The sequence below is a fragment of the Corvus moneduloides genome, chromosome 2 (assembly GCF_009650955.1).
Source record: "Corvus moneduloides isolate bCorMon1 chromosome 2, bCorMon1.pri, whole genome shotgun sequence".
NCBI classification, from domain to species: domain Eukaryota; kingdom Metazoa; phylum Chordata; class Aves; order Passeriformes; family Corvidae; genus Corvus; species Corvus moneduloides.
This window is the reverse complement of record NC_045477.1, coordinates 5,445,158-5,465,753: the sequence shown is the minus strand read 5'-3', so window position 1 is coordinate 5,465,753 and position 20,596 is coordinate 5,445,158. Positions and strand designations below refer to the sequence as shown.

The 20,596-nt window shown below is 46.9% G+C and overlaps 2 protein-coding genes across 6 annotated transcripts in view; one reads left to right on the top strand and one right to left on the bottom strand.

The window, feature by feature from the left end:
* GJA8 (gap junction protein alpha 8) overlaps window positions 1-806 on the bottom strand; it is a 39,488-nt gene extending 38,682 nt beyond the window's left edge. For both annotated transcript variants that reach the window (XM_032096619.1, XM_032096628.1), the window contains exon 1: window positions 168-806. The gene's annotated coding sequence lies outside the window, so the exon portion shown is untranslated. The remainder of the gene's footprint in view (window positions 1-167) is intronic.
* On the top strand, window positions 806-19,845 carry GJA5 (gap junction protein alpha 5). Of its 4 annotated transcripts, XM_032096639.1 has the most exons (3): window positions 806-1,378; window positions 5,066-6,635; window positions 17,000-19,845. In XM_032096639.1, the coding sequence occupies exon 3, from the start codon at window positions 17,049-17,051 to the stop codon at window positions 18,159-18,161; it is 1,113 nt and encodes a 370-aa protein (XP_031952530.1). In that variant the 5' UTR covers window positions 806-1,378; window positions 5,066-6,635; window positions 17,000-17,048; the 3' UTR covers window positions 18,162-19,845. The 4 variants fall into 4 exon arrangements, with proteins under 4 accessions (XP_031952530.1, XP_031952538.1, XP_031952546.1 ...); XM_032096647.1 differs by lacking the exon at window positions 5,066-6,635; XM_032096655.1 differs by lacking the exon at window positions 5,066-6,635 and having other exon boundaries at window positions 806-1,384.
* The last annotated feature ends 751 nt before the right edge of the window (window positions 19,846-20,596 follow it).

The window sequence follows — 20,596 nt, the reverse complement described above, 5'->3', positions numbered from 1 at the left end:
CTCAGTACCTCAGCGCCTGAGTTCCTCGAGACTGCACCACTGAAAGGAGAGGTGAGTTCTTCCTATATCCTCCCTGGAAGCTGGTCAAACACTCAGTTAGCAGAGGGCCCTCTGAAAAAGGGATATGGCTTTGCATTGGGTAAAGTTTGCAAATGCTTCTCAGTTACCTGTTTTATTCTCTTCTCATTTCGTTGCAAACAATGCAGCTCCTCAGGAAGGCTCAGGCTCACAGACACTTTGTGCTCGTGACTGATGGTTTGGCTGCCCATTCTTCTCACCAGCCGCATGCCAACATGCATTCAGTGACTTCATGGTGTGGCTGCTTTGGGGGAGCTGGATGGGGAAGCGGACTGCAGCTGCTTCTGAAGGATATAAATATTTTTTGCAGTCGAGGGGCTCCAGCAACAGGGTCAACAGGGTCAGGGACACCTGGGCTCTATTCCTGGCTCTTCTGCAGACCTGCTGCATTGTTTCGCTCCTTTCAGTAGCTCTAAATGAAGACCTTTTCCTGCCAAATTTGTTTTCTTAGGTGTGAGGCTTCCACTTGAAAATTTGAGCCACAGTAAGGAATTAGGGGTGATGGGACTGGCCTGTGATTGCAAGCCCAGGTATTCATTTGATAACAAATCGCACAAAAGCCATTGCTCTGGTGAACACCACAAATGGCTCACAGGCCAACCTTACTCACACCATTTACCAGTTAGCCATCTGCTCCCTTCAGATATTATTTTATGGCTTTCCTTTGTTTTTACTAAGGCCCAAAAAGGAATGAAATTGTGGGTCCTGTAGCTAGCCCTTTTAAATAAATAGTTCTGCCATCATGCTAATAAGTTTGACAAGTTGGTCACAGGCCCTGGGCAGGAAGCTAATAAACTTCAAGTTGCTTTTCTATTGTTTTCCTAAAACAATTTGACTTCCTTTCTGATAGCCTCAAATTCCTTCAATAAAAATAGAGTAGCTGGGAGCCAGAGGAAGAGCTGAACCTGAGCCAAGTTGTGCTTACAATGCCGTCTGCGTAAGATCACATTTTATCCTGATCCACGAAGACCCTTTAAAAGAATAGCAGGCAGACAGCTGCCAGTGCATGTCAGGAACAGCTCAGGAGCAAGTCTCCCCCAGCACTGGTCCTCCAGGCTGGAGGGGATCTCCAGCCAGTGAGACAGTGTCAGACCACAGGCTGAGCTCCTGGGAGCTGACTGGGGTTTGCTCACCCTGCCCGGAGTGTCCTCCCTCAGACACTTCAGGATCTCTTCTGGGAGCCGAACACTGGCAGAGAGGTGGGCTCCAGCAAGACCAAAGGGCTCTGCTAAAGCTCACCCCACCCTTCAGTCAACTTTACCTGTTCCTCTCTCTACCTGTGCAGGCTCAGCAAAAAGAGGTAAAGGTCTGTTCTTTCTTTTCTTCTTTGGGAAACATAGCTATGTATTTACGTATACACACATATTTCTGTCAAGCAGCAATTCAGCTAGCTGGAAGTTTGCAGGACAAGATGAATGTCTGGTGGCTAGATAGATGGGGACTCCTTGCTTTAAAATGACTTGCTGATCCTTTAGACAAATCCTTTATGCTCTCCATGGTCTGGTTCCTCCACCTGTAAAGCAAGGAGGGTGTTTATAGGAGCTGCAATTTCATTATCATGTGCAAAGCACTTCTCAACTACTCAGAGATGCTGCAGAGTTGAGAGGTGGAAGCAGGAGGGGTGAGAGGGCCCTACTTTGTTTCCAATAACATAAAGCTGACAACCCAGCATTTACTTTGGGATAGATGGCAATTTCTCCTCAGTGAGATGAAAACCTCTTCCAGTTTTTCTTGCTGAAAACTTTACTGGCAAATGAGTCTGGCACACAATGATATTTCACACCTTGCTGTTTCTTGTTTCCTCTTTTCCTCACTCTATGCTGGTATGGTACTCTGGGCTGGGAAGAGGAAAACATCCATCCATATAGAATAATTTGGGATTTTTTACTAAATAAGAAACTGTGACTATAAAACTGTTCTCATTCGGGGGCCTTTGCTACTCCTCTTCCCTTGGGCCCAGCCTGTCCTTGGGAATTTGCCTCCTGCTGGAGGATGCCTTCAAACTGTCTCCAGAGGTCTAATGTATAACAGAGAACTTCCCTCTCTGGCCTTCTCTTTCAATCATATCCATGCATGGGGATTTGAGATAAAATGTTTCACCAGGAAGGCACCATCCTTTGGTGCTTTAGAGAAGGTACTAGAGGTGTCTGTCCAGCATGGGACATTATGAAGAACCAGAATAAGTGCAGTGCTGTGGCCAGGCAGCAGACATGAACTCAAACATCAAATACTGTTGGGTGGTGTTTTTTCCTAGAATTTCCCAGTGCAGTATAACCTGACATCCTCCCCAAGGACAAAGTCCTCGCTAATGGCAGGAATGCACAAGACATTTTCCCTTCAGACAATCTCTTTCAGTTTTCACATCTAAGGAGAGCATCTACCTGCATTTGAAACAGCCTTCCAGCAAAGCCAGATGCTCTGGGAACATCTGTTTTATGTGAAGAAGCTCTTTCCTGTGTGAGCTCTCATCTACACTGCTGCATATTTGCAGACTTCTCGATGCATTGTCTTGGCTTGCTCTTTTTGCTTGTTTAAATCCCAGGCACAGAATGAATCCCTCCATTAAATATCCATGGGATCAATGCTGAAAAACTCATCACACAAACTCTGCTCCAGATTTACCTGGCTTTTGTGTGCAAGGGTGCAGATGCAATAAGGCAAGTACAGGAAATAGAATGAAAAAGGGACCTCTTGGCTTATCAGATTCAATCCCTTTGAATAATAGGCAAGTACAAAACAAATGGCCTTTTCTAAACTTACTAAACTCTGTCCTAAATCTCATTAGGTTTCCACCCTAACTTGTGCTGCTAAAATGCTGTTCCAGCACCTCCTTCCCTGCCCTGTTGCTTAGAAACCTTCTAATTTCCAACCTAAATTCATTCATGGCCAATTTATATCTATTTATTCTTGTGCCACATTGTCCTTTAGCTTATGTAGCTCTGCTCTCTCCTGAGCACTTACTTTCCCAGCCCCCAATTCCTAAAAGTATTTATAGGCAGCAAATCTCTCCTCTCTTAACCTTTGTTCTGCCAGACTAAGTAACTAAGCTCCCTTATAGTATTCACCCTGCAGGCACATCACACCGTGGTTTAATTACTTCATGTTGCTGCACTAGCATGAAGTTCAGTGCGAAATAATTAATGCTGAAAAGCTCAAACTGGTACCACATCTATTTTCAAATCTGCTCAAATATCTCTGTGCAGTCACTGCTGTGACTGATAAGTAAACACACAGTTGGCTGAGACACCCTCTGTCTCTCTGACCACCCCACTGCCTTCCTCTGCACCTGCTCCAGGCTGAATATCCTCCTTGAATGTGGGGAGGCAGCACTGCACACACTATTTTGGAGAAGTCTCATCCTCTTAGATGACATTACTTCCACTCACTGCAACTGGAAATGCTGCTACATCCTCAAAGTTTGCTTGCCTTTTTCACCCCCACATAGCATCGCTGGTTCCCCCTCCTTTGAACCATGAACTTTCCCCATCTTTCTCCATCTGTCTCTCCTGGGAGATGGAGATTCCTGTTACTCTTCAAGCAACAAGTTCCTAGTGTGCGACTTTGCACTCTCCCACTTAATCTCACCTTGATCACTCCAGTCAGAAAGAGCCTTCAGCTCTTGTAGTGCTGGAATCCACCTCTGCCCTCATGATACCTCCCAGCTTTGTTTCATCAGCAGATTTCATTAGTATTTCTACTTTCCGTGCCAAGGTAATTAACAGAACTATAAAAAAAGATCAGTCCTAAGAGCAATCTTTAAGCAGCCTCACAGATAATTTCCCTTCAGCCTATTAAGGAACCAGTGTATCAGTTCTGTCAGTCTCTTACTCACTTGAGGATTTATTTAATAATCCCTGTCTTCCTCAACTGAATCTTCTACACTAATTTGTTTCTTCTGGGACACCATATCATATGGTTTACTGAACTCCAGGTAGATAAGGTCTGCTATATTTCTTTTATCTAGGGGGTCAGGAATCATAATCCAAGAAAGCTCTTAACTTTTGATCAAAAGATAGTAAATGTTGTCTTATTTTCCCTTTTCCTCCTGGCTTTGTTTCTGCTTTCCTTCAAAATCCATTGCACAGCATCACAAACTGCTGTGATCTGCGAGCTGCACATGGCAAGCTGTCAGCTGTTCTCCTCATTCCCTCTGTCTGGGGGAGCATTCTCTTCCACTTGCTCTCCTCACTCAAATCAGACAAGTTTTGCATAAGAGGCTCTTGGGAAGGGGAGCCAAAATTCTTTTTCCATGCTTAGGAGTGGTCAAACCAGCTATTTTTCTAGCTGAGGGGTTGGAGAAGCTGCCAGGACACCTCTGTTTTCCCTTGAAGAGGGTGCAGTGGAGAAGGGATGACACATTGAGGGGCTGGCTGAAGTGTCCATACAACATCTCTACACACCCTTCTGTCTTTTGCCTCCCCGTCTGCCTTCTACCATTTCCCTTCTGTGCAACAAAATCCAGACAGTTACCACCAGCACCAAAACAAAAAGAGCTCATAGCAGGTACGTCTCGTGCACCATGCACGTGTTGGACAGAAACCTTCTCTCCTCCCTCATACATTCAGCAGAACCAGACTGTATCTGCTGGGTTCAGGATTACCTCTGCATGCCACTCAGGAGCAACACTTGGACAGGAAACACAAAGGAGTGAGGAGGGAGAATCAGACCTGATCACCCTCAGTGTACAGCAAAGTGTCAGCCACGCAGGGAGGTGAGTGCATTTCCAACAGCTCTCTCACAGGACATGTCTCTCTACAGCATGTGAAAAACACTTGACAAGCCTTATCCCTAGCCTATCCCAAAGCCATCTGTGAGCTAGACCTGTATTATTAACACCTTTTTTTTGGACACTTCTATGACGAATTCCTTGACAATCTCACTGGCATAAAATCAACATGACTTTACATAATAATGCTTCATGGAAATTACTCCAGAAAGACCAAAAAAAATGGAATAATATTCTCCTTCCCATGAATTTTCATTGCAGATACACAACTGCCACACAGGAGAGGGAGAAACAACCCCAGAAACATTTGTATTTTCCTTAAACCCACAGAAGGTCTTTCAATAAAGTTAGAAATGAAGCAGCAAATGCCTATAGGTTTCTCCATGCCAGGAGGTTACTGAGCTGCTGTGGGAATTTACTGTGCACTCTATGCCCTGCATCCTGCACTAACCATCAGTGAGGATACAGCCCTCCTGGAAAAGAGTTGCACTCCTAACTTCAGAGTGAGAGTGTCCACATAGAACATGCTTCCAGAGGTTGCCTCTGCACAGAACTGTTGCTTTGTAGACTGGCTTTCAATCTCGTGACTAAAGGGGGTATTAAATTAGTGAGAGAAAAGTTATTGGAAGAGTTGCCAGCACTGTGTTTTAGTCCCTGGACTGCTTTTGTTTCCTGATGTGCATTTGCTGATGCATAGAGACCACCAGGCACTGTTCTGGATGGGAGATATCTAGCCTGGGAAGGATTGCTAGAGGGATAACCACCAAAGCTTGTGTGCAGCAAGTCAGTTCTCAGGTCAGCAGAGTCTTCCGCGCAAATCTCGCTCTCCTGCCGCCGGTTCTTTGAGACCTTCACCAAAGCCAGAAGGCATCTCTGATTCTGCCTCCTCGCTGGGCCATTCCTGATGTGGAATCAGAGGCTCAGCTTGACACATACATGAAATACAAGACCTTCAGACACTTGATATGTCACAAATATTTTTAAGAGAGCCCCAAATGCTCAAGCATCTGACTGTGTGTGTGGGGAGGTGGTGGTAGGGTGGTGTGACAAAAAGCACCTCTCTTGACAGGCAGATTATTCTCTATTTATCAGTAAGGGGCATGTAAAAAGTCCCTGGGAAGCATTTGGTGCCCTTTAGGACAAGGCTGCAGCTGTGCTGGGCCCCCGGTCGAAGCCAGCAGAGCAAGCTCTGTGTGATTTGAAGAGGTGGAAGACCCTTCTCCACATGAACTCTGCTTTGCCAGATTAAGCTTGAAGGAGTCAGAAATATGCCCTTTGTTGGTTGAATTGTCCTTCTTCTTGCACAGAAAAAGCTTTCCAGGGCCAGGCTGGAGTAACTGTGGGGCAAGCCTGTCTCTTTTGGTTTGGGGAAGGCTTAGACCATAGAATGATCTCTGTGGGAAGATGTGCAAAGGAACAGTGGCAGCAGCGACTGGAAGGGACTGCGCGAAGCCAGCAGCGAATGCATCCTGTCGGCATGGGGAGGGTGGCACAGGGAGAGGCTGAGAATGGAGAGGGAGGAATGAGATCCATGGTCTTTAAAGGAAAAACAACGGGAAACCAGGTTTGAAAATAGAAAGATTAGGCTGGAGGGGGTGGGAGAGACAAGAAAAGTAGGTGAAGAAAGAAGAGGGGGAAAGGCAGAGAGGCAGTGGGGAAGACAGAAAGTGACACAGAAAAGGGGTGGAGAAAAAGAGAGGAAGAGAGAGAGAGAACCATATTAAAGGAATGAAACGAAGTGACTGAGGAGGACAAGGAGTTCAACTTAACTACAAAAAGGAAAAGTGCTAAAGCAAGGAAAGGAGACTGAAGACAAGATACTGGAAATCAGGTAAGCAACCACGAGGGGGAAATAATTGAACTGCAGAAGTGCTGATGGTAGATCAAATTATTACACTCAAGGGGAAAACAGCACGAGGGAGAAAAAGGATTTGGAGAGGCAGGAAAAGAAGGATGGCCAAAAATAACTTTAAATTTTACTTTTTCTTTCATTTTCTCTTCAAAACATTCCCACTAGTAACATGGTGGTCTTGGGACATTTTAAAAATTAAACTGTTTTTCCACAGGCAGTTACAGAAATAACAAGTAACTTCCCTGCGATGAGCATAGATACCAATAGATTCCAATGTATAGGAAAGCAGGATAAGAGCCCCAAACATCCTCCCTCAGACAGTATGAAGCGCAAATTGCCATTTCTGTCAGATCCCATTTCAGCATGCTGTCAAGCTGCTCGGGGGACGGTGGTGAAGGGAACTCTTACCTAGGAGAGGCTCTCGGGGTACAAACACTTTATCAAGTGCCTGCATTAACCACCTATATTCTGCAGTGTGCAGGATGCTTCCAAAATATTGCAGCTTCTTCTCCTTGAGAGTATGGTGTTCTGGCTGGTCTGTGACACGGAGCCTGGGAATGTAACTCCAGTGTAGAGAAGTGCCTCGCTGGTATCTCGCAGTCACACGTTCTGTGCGCGCCGCCAGGGAATGCCTTTCTCCTCCATCCTGACACTGCCCATGGCAGCCTCAGCAAGGAGGCACGCAGACCTGAAGGGACAAATGTCCTCTCCCACACCAGCAGCTGCTGCTTCTTTTTATTTGCCTTCCTAACTTCCCCCCCTCTTTGTACTTGGAATAATTATGCGATGACATTTCCATAATTTAACACTGCTTTTTCAAAGAATAGCCCACCTTAAGACTACAGTTCCCCTATACACCCAGCTGGAAAGAAGCAATCTCACTGAGTGTAAAAGTTGCTGTCTAATTGCCACCTCAGATCTGTGGTGGCTCCTTTGATTTCCTAAAGGATTGTTTGGCTGCTCATTTGTCATGTCTAAGGAGCTTTGTGGCATTCTGGTTTTAACAACTCAGGTAAACTGAGGCAGTGCCTCTGTCCTTGAAGTACCATAAAAACTTTTAGAGGATCCTATAAGTGGCTTTTCTGGATAAACCTCAACTAAAAAAGTCTTGTGCTGAATGAGGCTTAAGCATTGAACTCTTCCTCTGTGATGATAAACCCATCGAAATTCCTTGGTGAAGCAGCATCTATGAGAGTTTTCCCCTACTGCTGCTATGTGTTCCTCTCTTTAAAACTAAAGAACTTCATGCATGTAACATATGTGTGCGTATGTGTGTGCAGCTAGGAGCAGCTTAAACAGTTATTCAGAAGCCTCACAGTATTCAGGATTTGTACCAGGAGACAAGAAATTCTGCATTTGCTGCTGTTTTCAAAATCTATTCTGAGAAAAGAACACATTTCCAACTTTGCTCCCCTTTTCCTTGGGAGCAGAGCAGTACTTTAGGAGAATTCCTGAGGCTTCAGGGTTTAAAATACTCATCAGGCTCTGGTCGCTTGGGAACTATGTTAAGTATTCCTGTTACTATAAGTATTTGGGGTTGTTTTTTTTCCACTCAACAGTATATAATACCACCATATTTTTAGTATTATGGGCATTAAAAAATTTAAACTCTGACAGAAAATACAGAACTTCGTACCTTAGCCTCTCTTCTCTTTTTGACCTTCAGACAGATTTCACACATTCTGCACACATTTGCCCATCTTCTGACTTATCTTGCAGCATTGAAAATAGGCAAGGAGGAATGAGTAATTCAGCACTACATTATGTCATTAGGGAGCACATTTCGGAGACTGCTCCACACTTTGGGTGCTGTTGTATGAGGCATGAGGACAGAGGCTTAAAATTAGAAATAATTCCCAGGAGACAACAGAGAGACTTCAATCTTTGGGCTAAGAATTCATTAAAGGGGGGGGTGGGGGGTGGGGAGATGAATCAATTTTATTGCTATTGATAAGCAACAGAGAGATCTCTGTGAACCACACTTGGCATGCCAGCTCTTCCCTGAAACAAAGAAATATTCATGCCACCCAGCATGCAATGAGCAGAGAGATGCACACTTTTAAGTCTCTCTAGTGTTCTTTGAAGAGAGGTCAGGGGGATTTAATGTAAGAACTACGGGGTTTACTCTTACATTTCTGCTTTTCTCCATTTTTTATGTCATTACGGATATGCCTTGAGAATGGCTGAGAATTTCCATATGAAGCTGCTCTCCCTTAGAAGCAGAAAAGGTGACAGATGCCTTGGTCAGGGCACAGGGTTGCTCAGAAAGTGAAGCACTCTGGCAAGGGTGACCCCTGCAAAGCTCCAGGGTCTTCTGCTGCACTCAGATGTCTGGTGAAGAAAGGAGGGAATAGTGGGATGGGAAAAAAGCTGTCTCCAGTTTGTAATCAGATAAAGCTATCCAAGAGGACTGGGGTTAATTTTTGCTTCTTACTCCAATTTCCTCTGTCATCATGGGGCAAATCGCTTAAGCCACATTCCCCCACAAATGCCCCTTTCTTGTCTTTAGGATATCTGATTTCTACACATAGTGCAACCGGTGGAAGTAATAAACTCTCCCACTCCAGCACAAAGCAGACAGAGCTCTGCTTTGAATACCCATTACACAGTGCTAAGTACACTGGAAAAAAAGCACCAACAGATTAGCAACATCACCAAAGAGCTTCCAAAATTAATGAACAGTTTTTATCTTAATCTCTCACTGCCTTAGTTCCTCAGCTGCACAGTTGATCTACTACCATCTCCTCACCTCTGGGTGGTAATGAAAGTAAGTAGATTTATAATTGTGAAGCGATCAGATACTGTTGTGGTGAAAGCCATAGGAAAACCCATGAGGAAACTAATAATTCTGTCTTTAGAGCTGGACTTGAATAATGTACAGTAAATGAGGCATAGGCCACCCACTGAACAATGAGGAGAAAACAAAACACTGAATAGCTGCTGTTAAAGAAAGCCCCCGCCAGGCTGGCACAGAACAAGGCAGGCATCCTGTGCAAAGAATGAGGTGACAATGTGAGGATGTGGTTAAGGACTCCAAGAGGCACAGGCACAAAGAGATTGAAATAAGATTACTGGGAACAGTCACCCCAGCGTTTCCTAACTCCCTACCGCTGGGCTTTGCCGGTTTAGTATTAGTTGATTTCAAAAGGGGGAGGGGGTTGTGCATATATATATATGGTACATACACTGAGTACAAAAAATAATCCACTCACATAGCCAGACTGAGGCAATGAGGCAGGAGTGTGAAAAGAATCCTACAGATTTTTTGAAAGAAAGAAGAAATGAGATTTGACAAGGTAGAAATAAGTGGGAAATAGATAGTTGCTGAAAATTTCCCCTTTCTAAGGCTGAAAGCATTAGCAATTTGGGTGCTGTCTAGAGTTAGCTGGTCAAAACTGCCAAAAAACTGAGGCAGGGCTCTCTGGGGGAGCTTGACTGGAGGGAAACCATGGGGAACCGATAGGCAGGGAGATGCTGCAGTGAGAGGAAGGAAGAAAGGATGGGAAAAGTCTGAATGAGAGCTCTGTCCTTCTCCCATTACCTCTCCAGTCTGTTTCATTTCAACACTATAACAAGTTGCATCTCATGCAGGCTACGAACCAGCCTAAAATCACATGGACAGGTTTTGTTGCTGCTATACTGTGCCCAATGTGAGGCCTGACATCACTGCACATCTTATACCAGCCTTCTCCACTGACTGAGCAGTGCTTGAGATCAGCTTCTCTCAGCAGAGCTCAGGAATAGCTTTTACTACAGCAGCCCCCAACTTTCTCCGCTTGTTCTTGTTTTCCAGAGCTCCCTATGCCCTCTTTGGCTATCTCCTCACCTGTATTTCACCCACTTGAGGCTGCCCAATTTACCATCATCTGCAAATTCATACAGCTTCTCTCTGCAAAGATAAAGATACTGGAAACAGCATCAAGTTTCCAGCATTTACATTAGAGAGAGAATTTATGGGGTTTTTCCTAGAAAAAGAGCACAGCGATCCTTCATTTAGTTTATCCCAAGTCCAGTTTTGTCACATCTGTTGGGGTCTCTAGGGACCCACATTTTTCAAAGGCAAAGAGAGAGGATCCCAAGAGAACTAGAAGGTGCTCCCTGCTTTTTAAGTGTGAGCCTGGATGCCACTATCATGTAACTATTTGATGCCAGCTTTTCAAAGATAGTGGGATAAATTCATCCCTCAGCTTGACTCATCTGAGTTCAAGGTCTCTTCTGTTCTTGGTCTCCTGAGACTACATCAGGCAGAGTTTGGCCCTAATATTTGGATATATGAAAGCACAGAGGGAGGAATAACATTAGATGTTCTAGACAGACAACTAATAAAAATTCAACTGACTGGGAGTCTTCAGCTTCTACCATCACTTCAGATGAAAATATTCTACATATTATTATCATCCGTGTGTGTAACACATCCCTGATGTACACACTTGAAGGTGCTGAGTGATTCCCCTCCGTCTGTGTCTCTGTGTGCGTCAGGGTTGTGTGCCTGTGTGTGTAGGAGGTGACGGGTCATTCAACTCCCTTATCTTCTCACCCACTCTCTTTTTCGTGAACTCTGAGATTTTCCACATTTGGAGAGGAGGGGGAATGCACACCTCGTCAAGGAATAACAAGCTGTCTGCAACTACAAGTAGGGGCAGTGGTCTGGATACCAGTATGACCCTTCCAGAAATTGCAGTGAACTTGGGAGGAGCAGAAAGATAAGAAACATTGGATGTCTGTCTTCTAGGACAGGAGCTGTTAACACAGAGCTGCTGTTCTCACATGAGATTTCAGTCCTAGAGTCAAAGTCACTCTGATATTGGCTCAGCACAGGGCTTTCAACCCAAGGAACTAGAATGGAACCTATTCCAAACATGTCAATTCTTTTTCTTTAAAAGCATAAGTACAAAACTATTTATTCCAGGCTCATGTGCAGATCAGAGTTACAAATTTGGCTAAAGAAATGGCCTGTTTCAGGCAGAAACTTATCATAAGCATATACATGCATATATGAAGCCAGAGAGATGGTGTTTGGACAAAAATGCCTCATAGGTTGTTGCTTCCCTATTGTATATCCATAGGAAGGAGCCAATGCCAGTAAACTCTGAACAAAAAATACCTGCTGAGGTGGGCTTTAGCATCACAAATCCTCTGTAATCCAAAGCACTGCACCCACTCTGCACAGTGCATTTCTAACTCTATTCATCATTTAATGTTGTAAGCCACATGTCCCCACAAGGCAAAACAAAACAAAACAACGCAAAACAAAAAGCTTCTGGTTCTGCCAGGTGTACCTGCTATAGAAGGGCAGCAGGAGAGGGTTTTCTCTCAGGTAACCAAGACGGTGTTGTCCCAGGGCAGAGGAGAGTAGGGCTGTGGTCTGTAGAAGCAGATGTGCTGTAGAAACAGTGTTGTATTGCTGTCATGAAGTTTAAGAGGCAGTGCTGCGTAGAAAAAAGGACACAGTCTTGCAAGTCACAACCCCTGAGCTCTGTCCCCAGACTGTCTCTAACACAGTGACCTCAAACAAGCAGTTTGCCCCTTCTGTACCCCAGTGATCACTATTTGCAAGACAGAGGTGACAGCATCGACACTGCATGAGATGCTGTGAGGCTACCAACAAGGGGCTAGAGATCCTTCAGTAAAGTAGCATCAACCAGCCTCCAGGGCAGAGCTGGAAGTGTCCTTCCCAAGTGCCTACAGGTGTGAGGGGGAGTTTGACAGTGTGGGCTCCACTCCTGTCTGGCTTCAGGCTAACAAGTGTCAGCACAGGGCAAAGATCTCTGCCCACACACCCACCATGATCTCTATCTGCTGTGCCACGGGCTGGCCTGGACCTGGTATGAGATAACACGGCTGGAGGGAGGAAAGCCATGAGCAATTCCTAGGCACTGAGCGTGGCCCAGCTGGCCTGGATGCCCCACTGTAATGTCACTGCTCACATGCCCAGTACCCAGAGGGGACAGCTGCCTCCCCTTTCAGTAGCCTGGAGGGGATGCACTTCTTGCATGGCCTCCCCACACAGCCATGTGTCTGGCTTGTGAGCTTCTTAAAACATCCTGGGCCCTCTGCTTTGCTGTGAAATCTCATTAATTCCCAGAGACACACGTTTGCACCTGATTAAGCAAATCACGCACAGAGATTGGGCAAAAATACAACGGCTTTGAATCCAGTACTTTCCCCCTCCCTAGGAACTGTGCTTGCCTCACACAAAGGAGTCTTCCTCAGAGAGCCTCTCCACGAGCCCCTGGGATCTGCCAAGGGGAAGAGGTGAGCCCAGCAAGGGAGAGCAGAAACAGTGTTATAATCAGACTCTCCACTTTATTTTAGAAACATCCTGCAGAGATGGCGACCTCCTGTCACCTTCCTTGTGGGAAAAGCTAGCTTGAAGTGTTGAGCTCAGCTATTTATACCACTGCTGATAGTCTCGCCTGTCTTCTAAAGAGGGGAAAACTTTCTTCCTAACCACCCCCAGGGAAATAAACTCATATAAAGATGATTGCACAGGAACAGCCCTCCTGGCTCTCTGGTGTGGATCTCCTAGCCGTTCATCAGAGTCCTGGCTAGTTCCAACCAGAACGAGCGTGCTGGCTGGAGCAAGCAGCAGTGATGCGAAATGCTCGCCTGCCCTTCAGAGCACATGGCATCACCAAGAGGATGGGCAAAACTGCTCAGAGGGCAACAGACACTCCCCCTCCCGCAGATAAAGGTAGTGCAAAAAAGGAATGGCAGAGAGCAGCCCGTGGCTGGCGAGCCAGCCTGGCGTACTAGCAGGTGCCGTCCCCGCTGGGGTATTTTTATCGTGGAATTTGGCAGTCAGAAGGCAGCCCGGAGCTGAGCAGACTCCATGCTTGGCCTGTGGGGCGATGCTCAGCTTTCCTCAGCTTTAGTGGCGTTCCAGGTGATGATTAGGCTGGGCTGGGCACGCCGCTGGGCTTGTGCCAAGCTGCACTGGTCTGTGTCACACGCACGTCTCCCGGTGCCAGGATCTCCTGACGGCGCCCAGTTCCCTTGTGGATCCCGCAGAAAACTCCCAACCAAAAGCATGCAAGGGCGGCGGCACAGCCCACGTCTGCTCACGAATATGCGTGACCCTGCTGCCAAGACTGTCTTCTATCAGGTGCTGAGACCCCACAAAAATATCCAGAGGTGGTTTTTACCCAGTCACACCAGCGTGAGAAAAGATTTGTCCAACTGAGCCCAAACTAGGAATATAAAAGGCTGCAGATGCTCAGACGCTGAGAGGTCAAAGCATGTGAGGGCAACAGTAGTCTGGGAATGAGGAAAAGGAACTATATGGAAAATTCCCAAGAATAGTAAAGCTATGAGGAGAAAGGCTCGGTCAGGGGCAGCTCTGCATAGCCAGGAAAAGCTGTCAGGAGGTGACAATCCTTCTTTTCTTGCTGGCAGCAGAGAATTAGATGCTCTAGAAGACCCTTGGTCTGGCTCTGCAAAAATAGCTTGCTAATAAGTATCAAATGTCTAAGCCAAAAATGTTGCTCTAGGAGGGAAACTCCTTCTCTTGGTTTCCAAAATCTGCTCCCCCGTGGCCACCAACACTCTTGCAGCAGCCACCTCAGGTCTCTACGGGGCTGTAGCAGGACGGTCAGGAGGCACCTCAGGGCAGTCCCTTCTTTAGACAGTCTGTGCAAGGCAGGGCAGAGGAAATGTCCCTATTTTCTAGCCTAAGCCTCACGACTGCCAGATCGTCCTGATTTACAGCCTCTTAAAATATTCTGTGCATGTGTGAGACAGGTAAATCGCCGCTCTTCTCACATCCGTTCATATTTTTTATTTCTGGATTCCTCTTGCACTTATGTTTGCTTTACTTTGTGTCCTGCACATACTAATTTTTACAATTTGCAAGTGTCTAGGCTTAGTAGCCTTCCCTGGGGAAAACAAGCCATTGTAAATCCCCAAACAACCTGCACACAGTAGAATGGATGGGAAGAGGGGCTCAGGTTGTGGTTGTACTTCCCCATGGCAGTAAGAAAAAACTCAGCCTTGGCAGAGCCAGGGAGAACTGTGTTCATATTTACCAAGCAAGGTGAAACAAGAAAAGGCATGTGTAAACAATATAAACCCACCTGGAAAAGTGAGGACACCCACCCTTGTTCATGCTGCCTTGTAAGGAATATTCCACGCATTCAGCTGTGCTAGAGAATATTGATGTTGGACACACATAACGCTGAGCTGTAGGTAGCTGGTTGCCTTCTCTGCACTCTGGGGGAAAAAAAGCAAACACACTGATTTCAGTGCCACAGTCTGTAAATATTTCCCATCACTGATTTATCTGCCTGTGTTTAATCCCCTGGCGCTCCTGGAATGAAGCCATATGCTAGTTTCTCCAGAATGCAGTAACTGCACCAAAGCCATTTTGGAGGGTAAGACAGACCCACACATTCACCAGTTTTCACCAGTGCAGACGAGAGCAGTCAGAAAGACCAGCTGAGTTTCTGTGTTACTGCTCCTCCAGCTCTGGGCTGGCAGCAGATCAAAGCTTCTGCATATGCCAAGCAGCCACCAGGATCTCCATCAGCATGATTGCAGCATGCCTGCCAGGGCAGGAAAGAGCCAGAGCCCATCTTTTGCTTCCTGTATGTCCCTTCTCCCTGCTCACATGGCTCCTGACAGGTGGTGGGGTAGCAAGTGGCCACTGCCCTGTCTCCATACCTGGGCAATCCTCACCTTTCCCAGGGCAGCCCTCAGCAGCACCGGGAATTTAAAGATTCAACTTTTGATCTTTGTCCCATCCATCCTTGCAGCTGGACACAGCACAGGAACGAACGATGGGATAAATTATTGTGTGTGCTGCTACATTAAATTATATCACTCACGTAACTAGAGGAGGGGATATTGTTCCCTCAACAAGTGTATCTGTTCTCCAGCTTTTGCTCACAGGAAATCTACACAATATTGCTGCAGTAAATTTTCAGCTTTTAACAGTGTCTACTCTCCACAAATGTTCTTTGCACTATAAAAATAATTGGCTCCTAAAGACAGGACAAGGAACAATAAAGGAGAGTTAACAATTTGGTCCCTGTGGCTTTGGGATTTACCTTGACTAGTGCTTTTAATATTTCATTATGATGATTATTTTTACATTTACTTATTAAAATGCTATTTTCCAAAAGAATTACTGTGGGAGGACATTAGCTCCAAGGTAATAGTGCACACTTTATAGCACCCAGCCCTTAACTCATGCACTAGGGAGAGCTTTGCAGTGCCCTGGGAAGGTAAGTATGGTGAGCATAACTGGATCAAATGATTGCTCAAGCACTCCCACAGAGCCCTACAAAAGATGGATTAAACCCACTGCTCTCTTTTTATCCATCAGGTTAAGTGACTTGACCAGAAACAGCCAGTCAGGGCCAGAAACAAAACTGAAGCAAGTTCTCCTGCATCTCCGCTTTGCAACCTTACTCCCAGTCCAGCAAACCTTTCCTGTCATCAGACCACCTACCAACAGCACTTCCCAGGAGTCACTGGTCCTTGGGAGGCACTTCAAAGGAGGCTTTTTTCTTTGTCTGTTTCATCGGAACTGTGAATTTTTCCTCAGAATTTAAGAAAAGAGGAAGAAGCATGACCCAGCATTTAGATTTTGCAGAGTTCCCTCTCAGAGAGGCACGACAGGGTAGCAGTGGATTAGGTTTCCAGGACTGGCACAGCCCACCAAAGTCTTTACACTCCCCTAAACATTTGCAGCTTGTAAATGAAGCTGGCAACACTGCAAAATCAAAGCAAAACCTACAGACAGGGAGCAGGTGGGCAACAGAAAGGTTTTCTCTGCACTTGAGCGGTGGCACTGAGCTCATAAAAGAAGCCCAGAGCTGCGAGCACTTCACATTCCAGGTGTTGGTGCAGGTATTACACAAAGGCAACATGTGACAGTGCCACTGCTCAAGCCAGGCTGTAGATTCCAGCCTGACCTCCCAGGGGATCAGCCCACTAAGGATTTCCCAGAGTGCAGTCTACAGACAGATGAATGCTGCTTTAACTACCAAGTCCACAGAGGATGCAATATGCAGATCACAGTGAAAGGACTTTCTGAATCACAAATAAATCTGGCTCACCCTCAAGGTTTTGGGAACTCATTTAGCAGGCTGTAGATGTGTTATGTAAAAAAAGATCACATTTTGTTTCAGTAGCTGAATTTAAAAAGGAAAAAAAAGTCCCAAACACAACACAAGGTTTCCAGTGGATGTGAAACAGTTTTCAGCAAACCAGACCTCATTCATTTCAGGTCAAATGAAAACATTTCCTCTGACACAAAACAAAAAAAACCATTTCACTCCATCCATTAGCAACTGGGCATTTCCTAACCCTCCTCAGAACCACTCTCTGTTTTCTCCCAACAGGGGCTTGCAGCCAGTTCTCAAGACTTCTCACCCCTCCTGGTGAGCAGAAATGGGGGAGTGGACTTTCCTGGGAGACTTCCTCGAGAAGGTCCACAAACACTCCACAGTGGTGGGGAAAGTCTGGCTGACCGTGCTCTTCATCTTCCGGATGCTGGTGCTGGGAACAGCGGCGGAGTCCTCCTGGGGGGATGAGCAGTCTGACTTCATGTGCGACACCCAGCAGCCCGGCTGCGAGAACGTCTGCTACGACAAGGCCTTCCCCATCTCCCACGTCCGCTTTTGGGTCCTCCAGATCATCTTTGTCTCCACCCCCTCCCTGGTGTACATGGGCCATGCGATGCACACGGTGCGCATGGAGGAGAAGAGGAAGATGAAGGAGGCAGAATTAGAGGCCCAAGAGAAGAAAAACGGTGGTGACACATACTACCAGCAGAAGTGCTCCATGGCAGAGAAGGAGGCTAAGCTGGTTGGCTGGGATGAATCAGGAGGCCAAATCATACTGAGGGGCAGCCTGCTGAACACCTATGTCTACAGCATTTTGATTCGAACTGCCATGGAAGTGGCCTTCATTGTGGGGCAGTACATCCTGTACGGGATCTTCCTGGAGACCCTGTACATCTGCCAGCGGGCACCGTGCCCCCACCCCGTCAACTGCTACGTGTCCCGCCCCACGGAGAAGAACGTGTTCATCGTCTTCATGCTGGCTGTGGCAGTGCTCTCCCTCTTCCTCAGCCTGGCCGAGCTGTACCACTTGGGCTGGAAGAAAGCCAAAGAGAGGTGCTCTCGGTCCTACAAAGCCAGTCCCAGCACAGCCCCCGGCAGGCTGGAGTCTGCCCCACAGGCAGAGAGGGCACAGATGTACACCCCGCCACCAGATTTTAACCAGTGCTTGTCAAGTCCCAACGGGAAGTTCATCAGCCCCTTCAGCAACAAGATGGCCTCCCAGCAGAACACCGCCAACTTCGCCACCGAGAGGGTCCACGGCCAGGAGGATGCTGCTGGGGAAGGGCCCTTCATTAAGTCCAGCTACGTGGAGAGTCCAGAGGTGGCCAGCGAATGTGCGGCACCTGCCTTCCCCGAGAACTACTTCAACGAGAAACGCCGGTTCAGCAAGGCCAGCCGTGCCAGCAGCAAGGCAAGGTCGGATGATTTGTCTGTGTGACCTGTCTCCAGCACGGATGAGGAGAAGGAGCTGTCCCAGCACTCAGTAAAACTTCTGCAAAGTGGACTCCAAACTCTTGCCCCTAACCTCTCTGTTTTAATATCCTCTCTCTATCCTTTCCAGCGAACTTCATCGTTAATACTGCAGACAGCACCTCTCACAGCTCAAGGCAGGGGCAGCCACAGGCACTGAAGAGAGACACCAATCTCAGGATATGAAGCCCTCAGCCGTATTTTCATCATGGGACCCACAGGGATCAGAGACTCCCCACCCTTAGCCAGGTAGAGCACAGGCCAGCAGACTCCTGAGGCTGCCCAGTGGGTATCCAACTGTGCCACTGTATTCAACAGACCAACTGGACCTCTACTTCTCTGGTCTCTAGTCAACATTTGCAACATCAGCTTGGCAATTATACTGAGCTGAAGCTTTTCTCACCTGCCTGGAGCAGAAACACACCAGTAGGCTTTCTGAAAGAAAGATTTTCTCATCTGCTTCATTTTGGCTCTCTCTAACCCTCCCTTTCTCTACCTGAGCCCAGATATTTTATACCAGTTTACCTACACAATAAATCCTACTTGAATTTTTTGACACTGTGTATATAACAACTCTTCCCCGTAAATAAGGACACCCGTGGTCCCCAGCACACGGCTGCCTCGTGTCTAACATTGGAATCCCTTCCTCATTCCTAAGTCGGCGCAGCAGGCTGGCCCCAGGGAAATCACTTAGATGACCAGTTGATGAAGACTGGGGAATTTTCCCAAGATACTCATGTCATCAATCCTAAGCAAGGCATCCATTAACAGAAATAGAGACTCTCCTGTGAGAAAAGATACCTTATGAGTATCATGTGGAAACAAAGTGGTTTTCCCCTTTTTGAGACTCATCTTTCAAGAAACCTGAATGCTGCTGAAAGGGTGCTGCCAGCTGCCCACTTGAGAGAAAAGCATCCTCTGTTTATCTGCAGAAGAGGTACAGCCTGTGTCTTCACACCAACCTACCAAAACACTTCAGCATCTTTTGCAAGCAGAAAGAGTCCTCCTCAGGTCCTGCACATCATTCAGCTCCTGCCTGCTCTCTCAAGCTTGCCAGCCAGCACAGGTCAAGTTATTTGTCTCTGCTCTGCCACGAGGCCATCCTCTCCACTCCATCCCTAGCACACATGGCATTAGAAGCAACCCATGGACTGGGTCTTTCCACTGCTGTAGCCTCTCAGAGCAACCACAGGGGCCCAAGGGTGCACTGTGAGTCTGGTGGGTGAGGTGTGCAGGCAGCTTCCCTTCAAGACACATTTCCTCAGTGCAGAGCTGACATCCCTCTGGTAAAGATCTGCTAAACAGAGCCAAGCTGCTCCCTGTTGTTTACCCTGCACTGCCCCTTCAGACACAGGCCACAGCTTCCCAACACTGGACTGCACAAGTGAATGGCCTGGGACCAGCTGATGAGGGGACTGAGCCATTCCCTCTCTTAGGGCCACTGAAAGTGAATCCCTGCTCCTGATACACAGCTTTGGTACAGCTCCCTGTGCATATAAATACACATTCACACTCAACGGGGGAAACCATGTTTTTGTTTGCAAGTTTTTATATATTTGTATTTTTTAATCCCGAAAAGACCTGTGTGTTTTCCTTAACGTGAGATTTTAGTCAGTTGTGTCTAGGTTTCTCCTAATAAAGTTCTAACTCCATCTCTCCTTGCGGATGTTTCTCCTCTCGCATGGCTGAGAACGAGCTGCTAGCAGGGATCACGCTGCCCGCCAGCCTCTGCTGCTCAGAGATCACAAAAATTCCCATTGCCCAGAGTGGCAGGAAGGAGGGGAGGGTTCGGCCAAGGGGATAAATAATAAACATAGGGAAATGATTGACTGACTGGCTGACAGAACCACCCCCCCCCCCCCCCGCCAGCTCTCCTGCCTGCCTCTGCATTACCAAGGAAGGAGGAGCTGGTCAGAGAGCAGAGCTTCCATCCCCTTGCATATCCCAGCACACCTCTGTACCCAAAGAGGCCACCTGGGATGTGAGGACAACTCAGCAGGAAGAGGGAAGCAAAACCTGTCCCTCAAGCATCTGCTTGCTTGTCCATGCAGTAACGGGGCCCTGAAGTCTTTTTAAGAGACAAGGCCTTGAGAGAATCACCGCTAATTATCTCTGCAGCGTTCCTGTGGGTACTCAAATCTCTTAAGATGTATTTGCCCAGCCCCAAGAAATTCCTTTTCTTCTCTCAGCTATGTCTTTCCTCTGAAATTTATCCTTTGTTTTCCCACTTGACAACTTTCACAGGCTCCCTCCTTCTGGCCTTGGATCCCCCGCTGTCTCCCTGAAGGAAGTGCTCTTCCTCCCTTTCTCCATAAAATTTCCCATCCCATAGGATTCTGCAGGCTGGGAAGCTGGAGACCACCAAAGTACTGCGTCCCAGCAAGGAGCCTGAAAGGGGGCATA

Excerpts from the sequence above, each read along its gene's own strand:
- GJA5 (XM_032096647.1), top strand. The coding sequence starts at position 17,049 with ATGGGGGAGTGGACTTTCCTGGGAGACTTCCTCGAGAAGGTCCACAAA.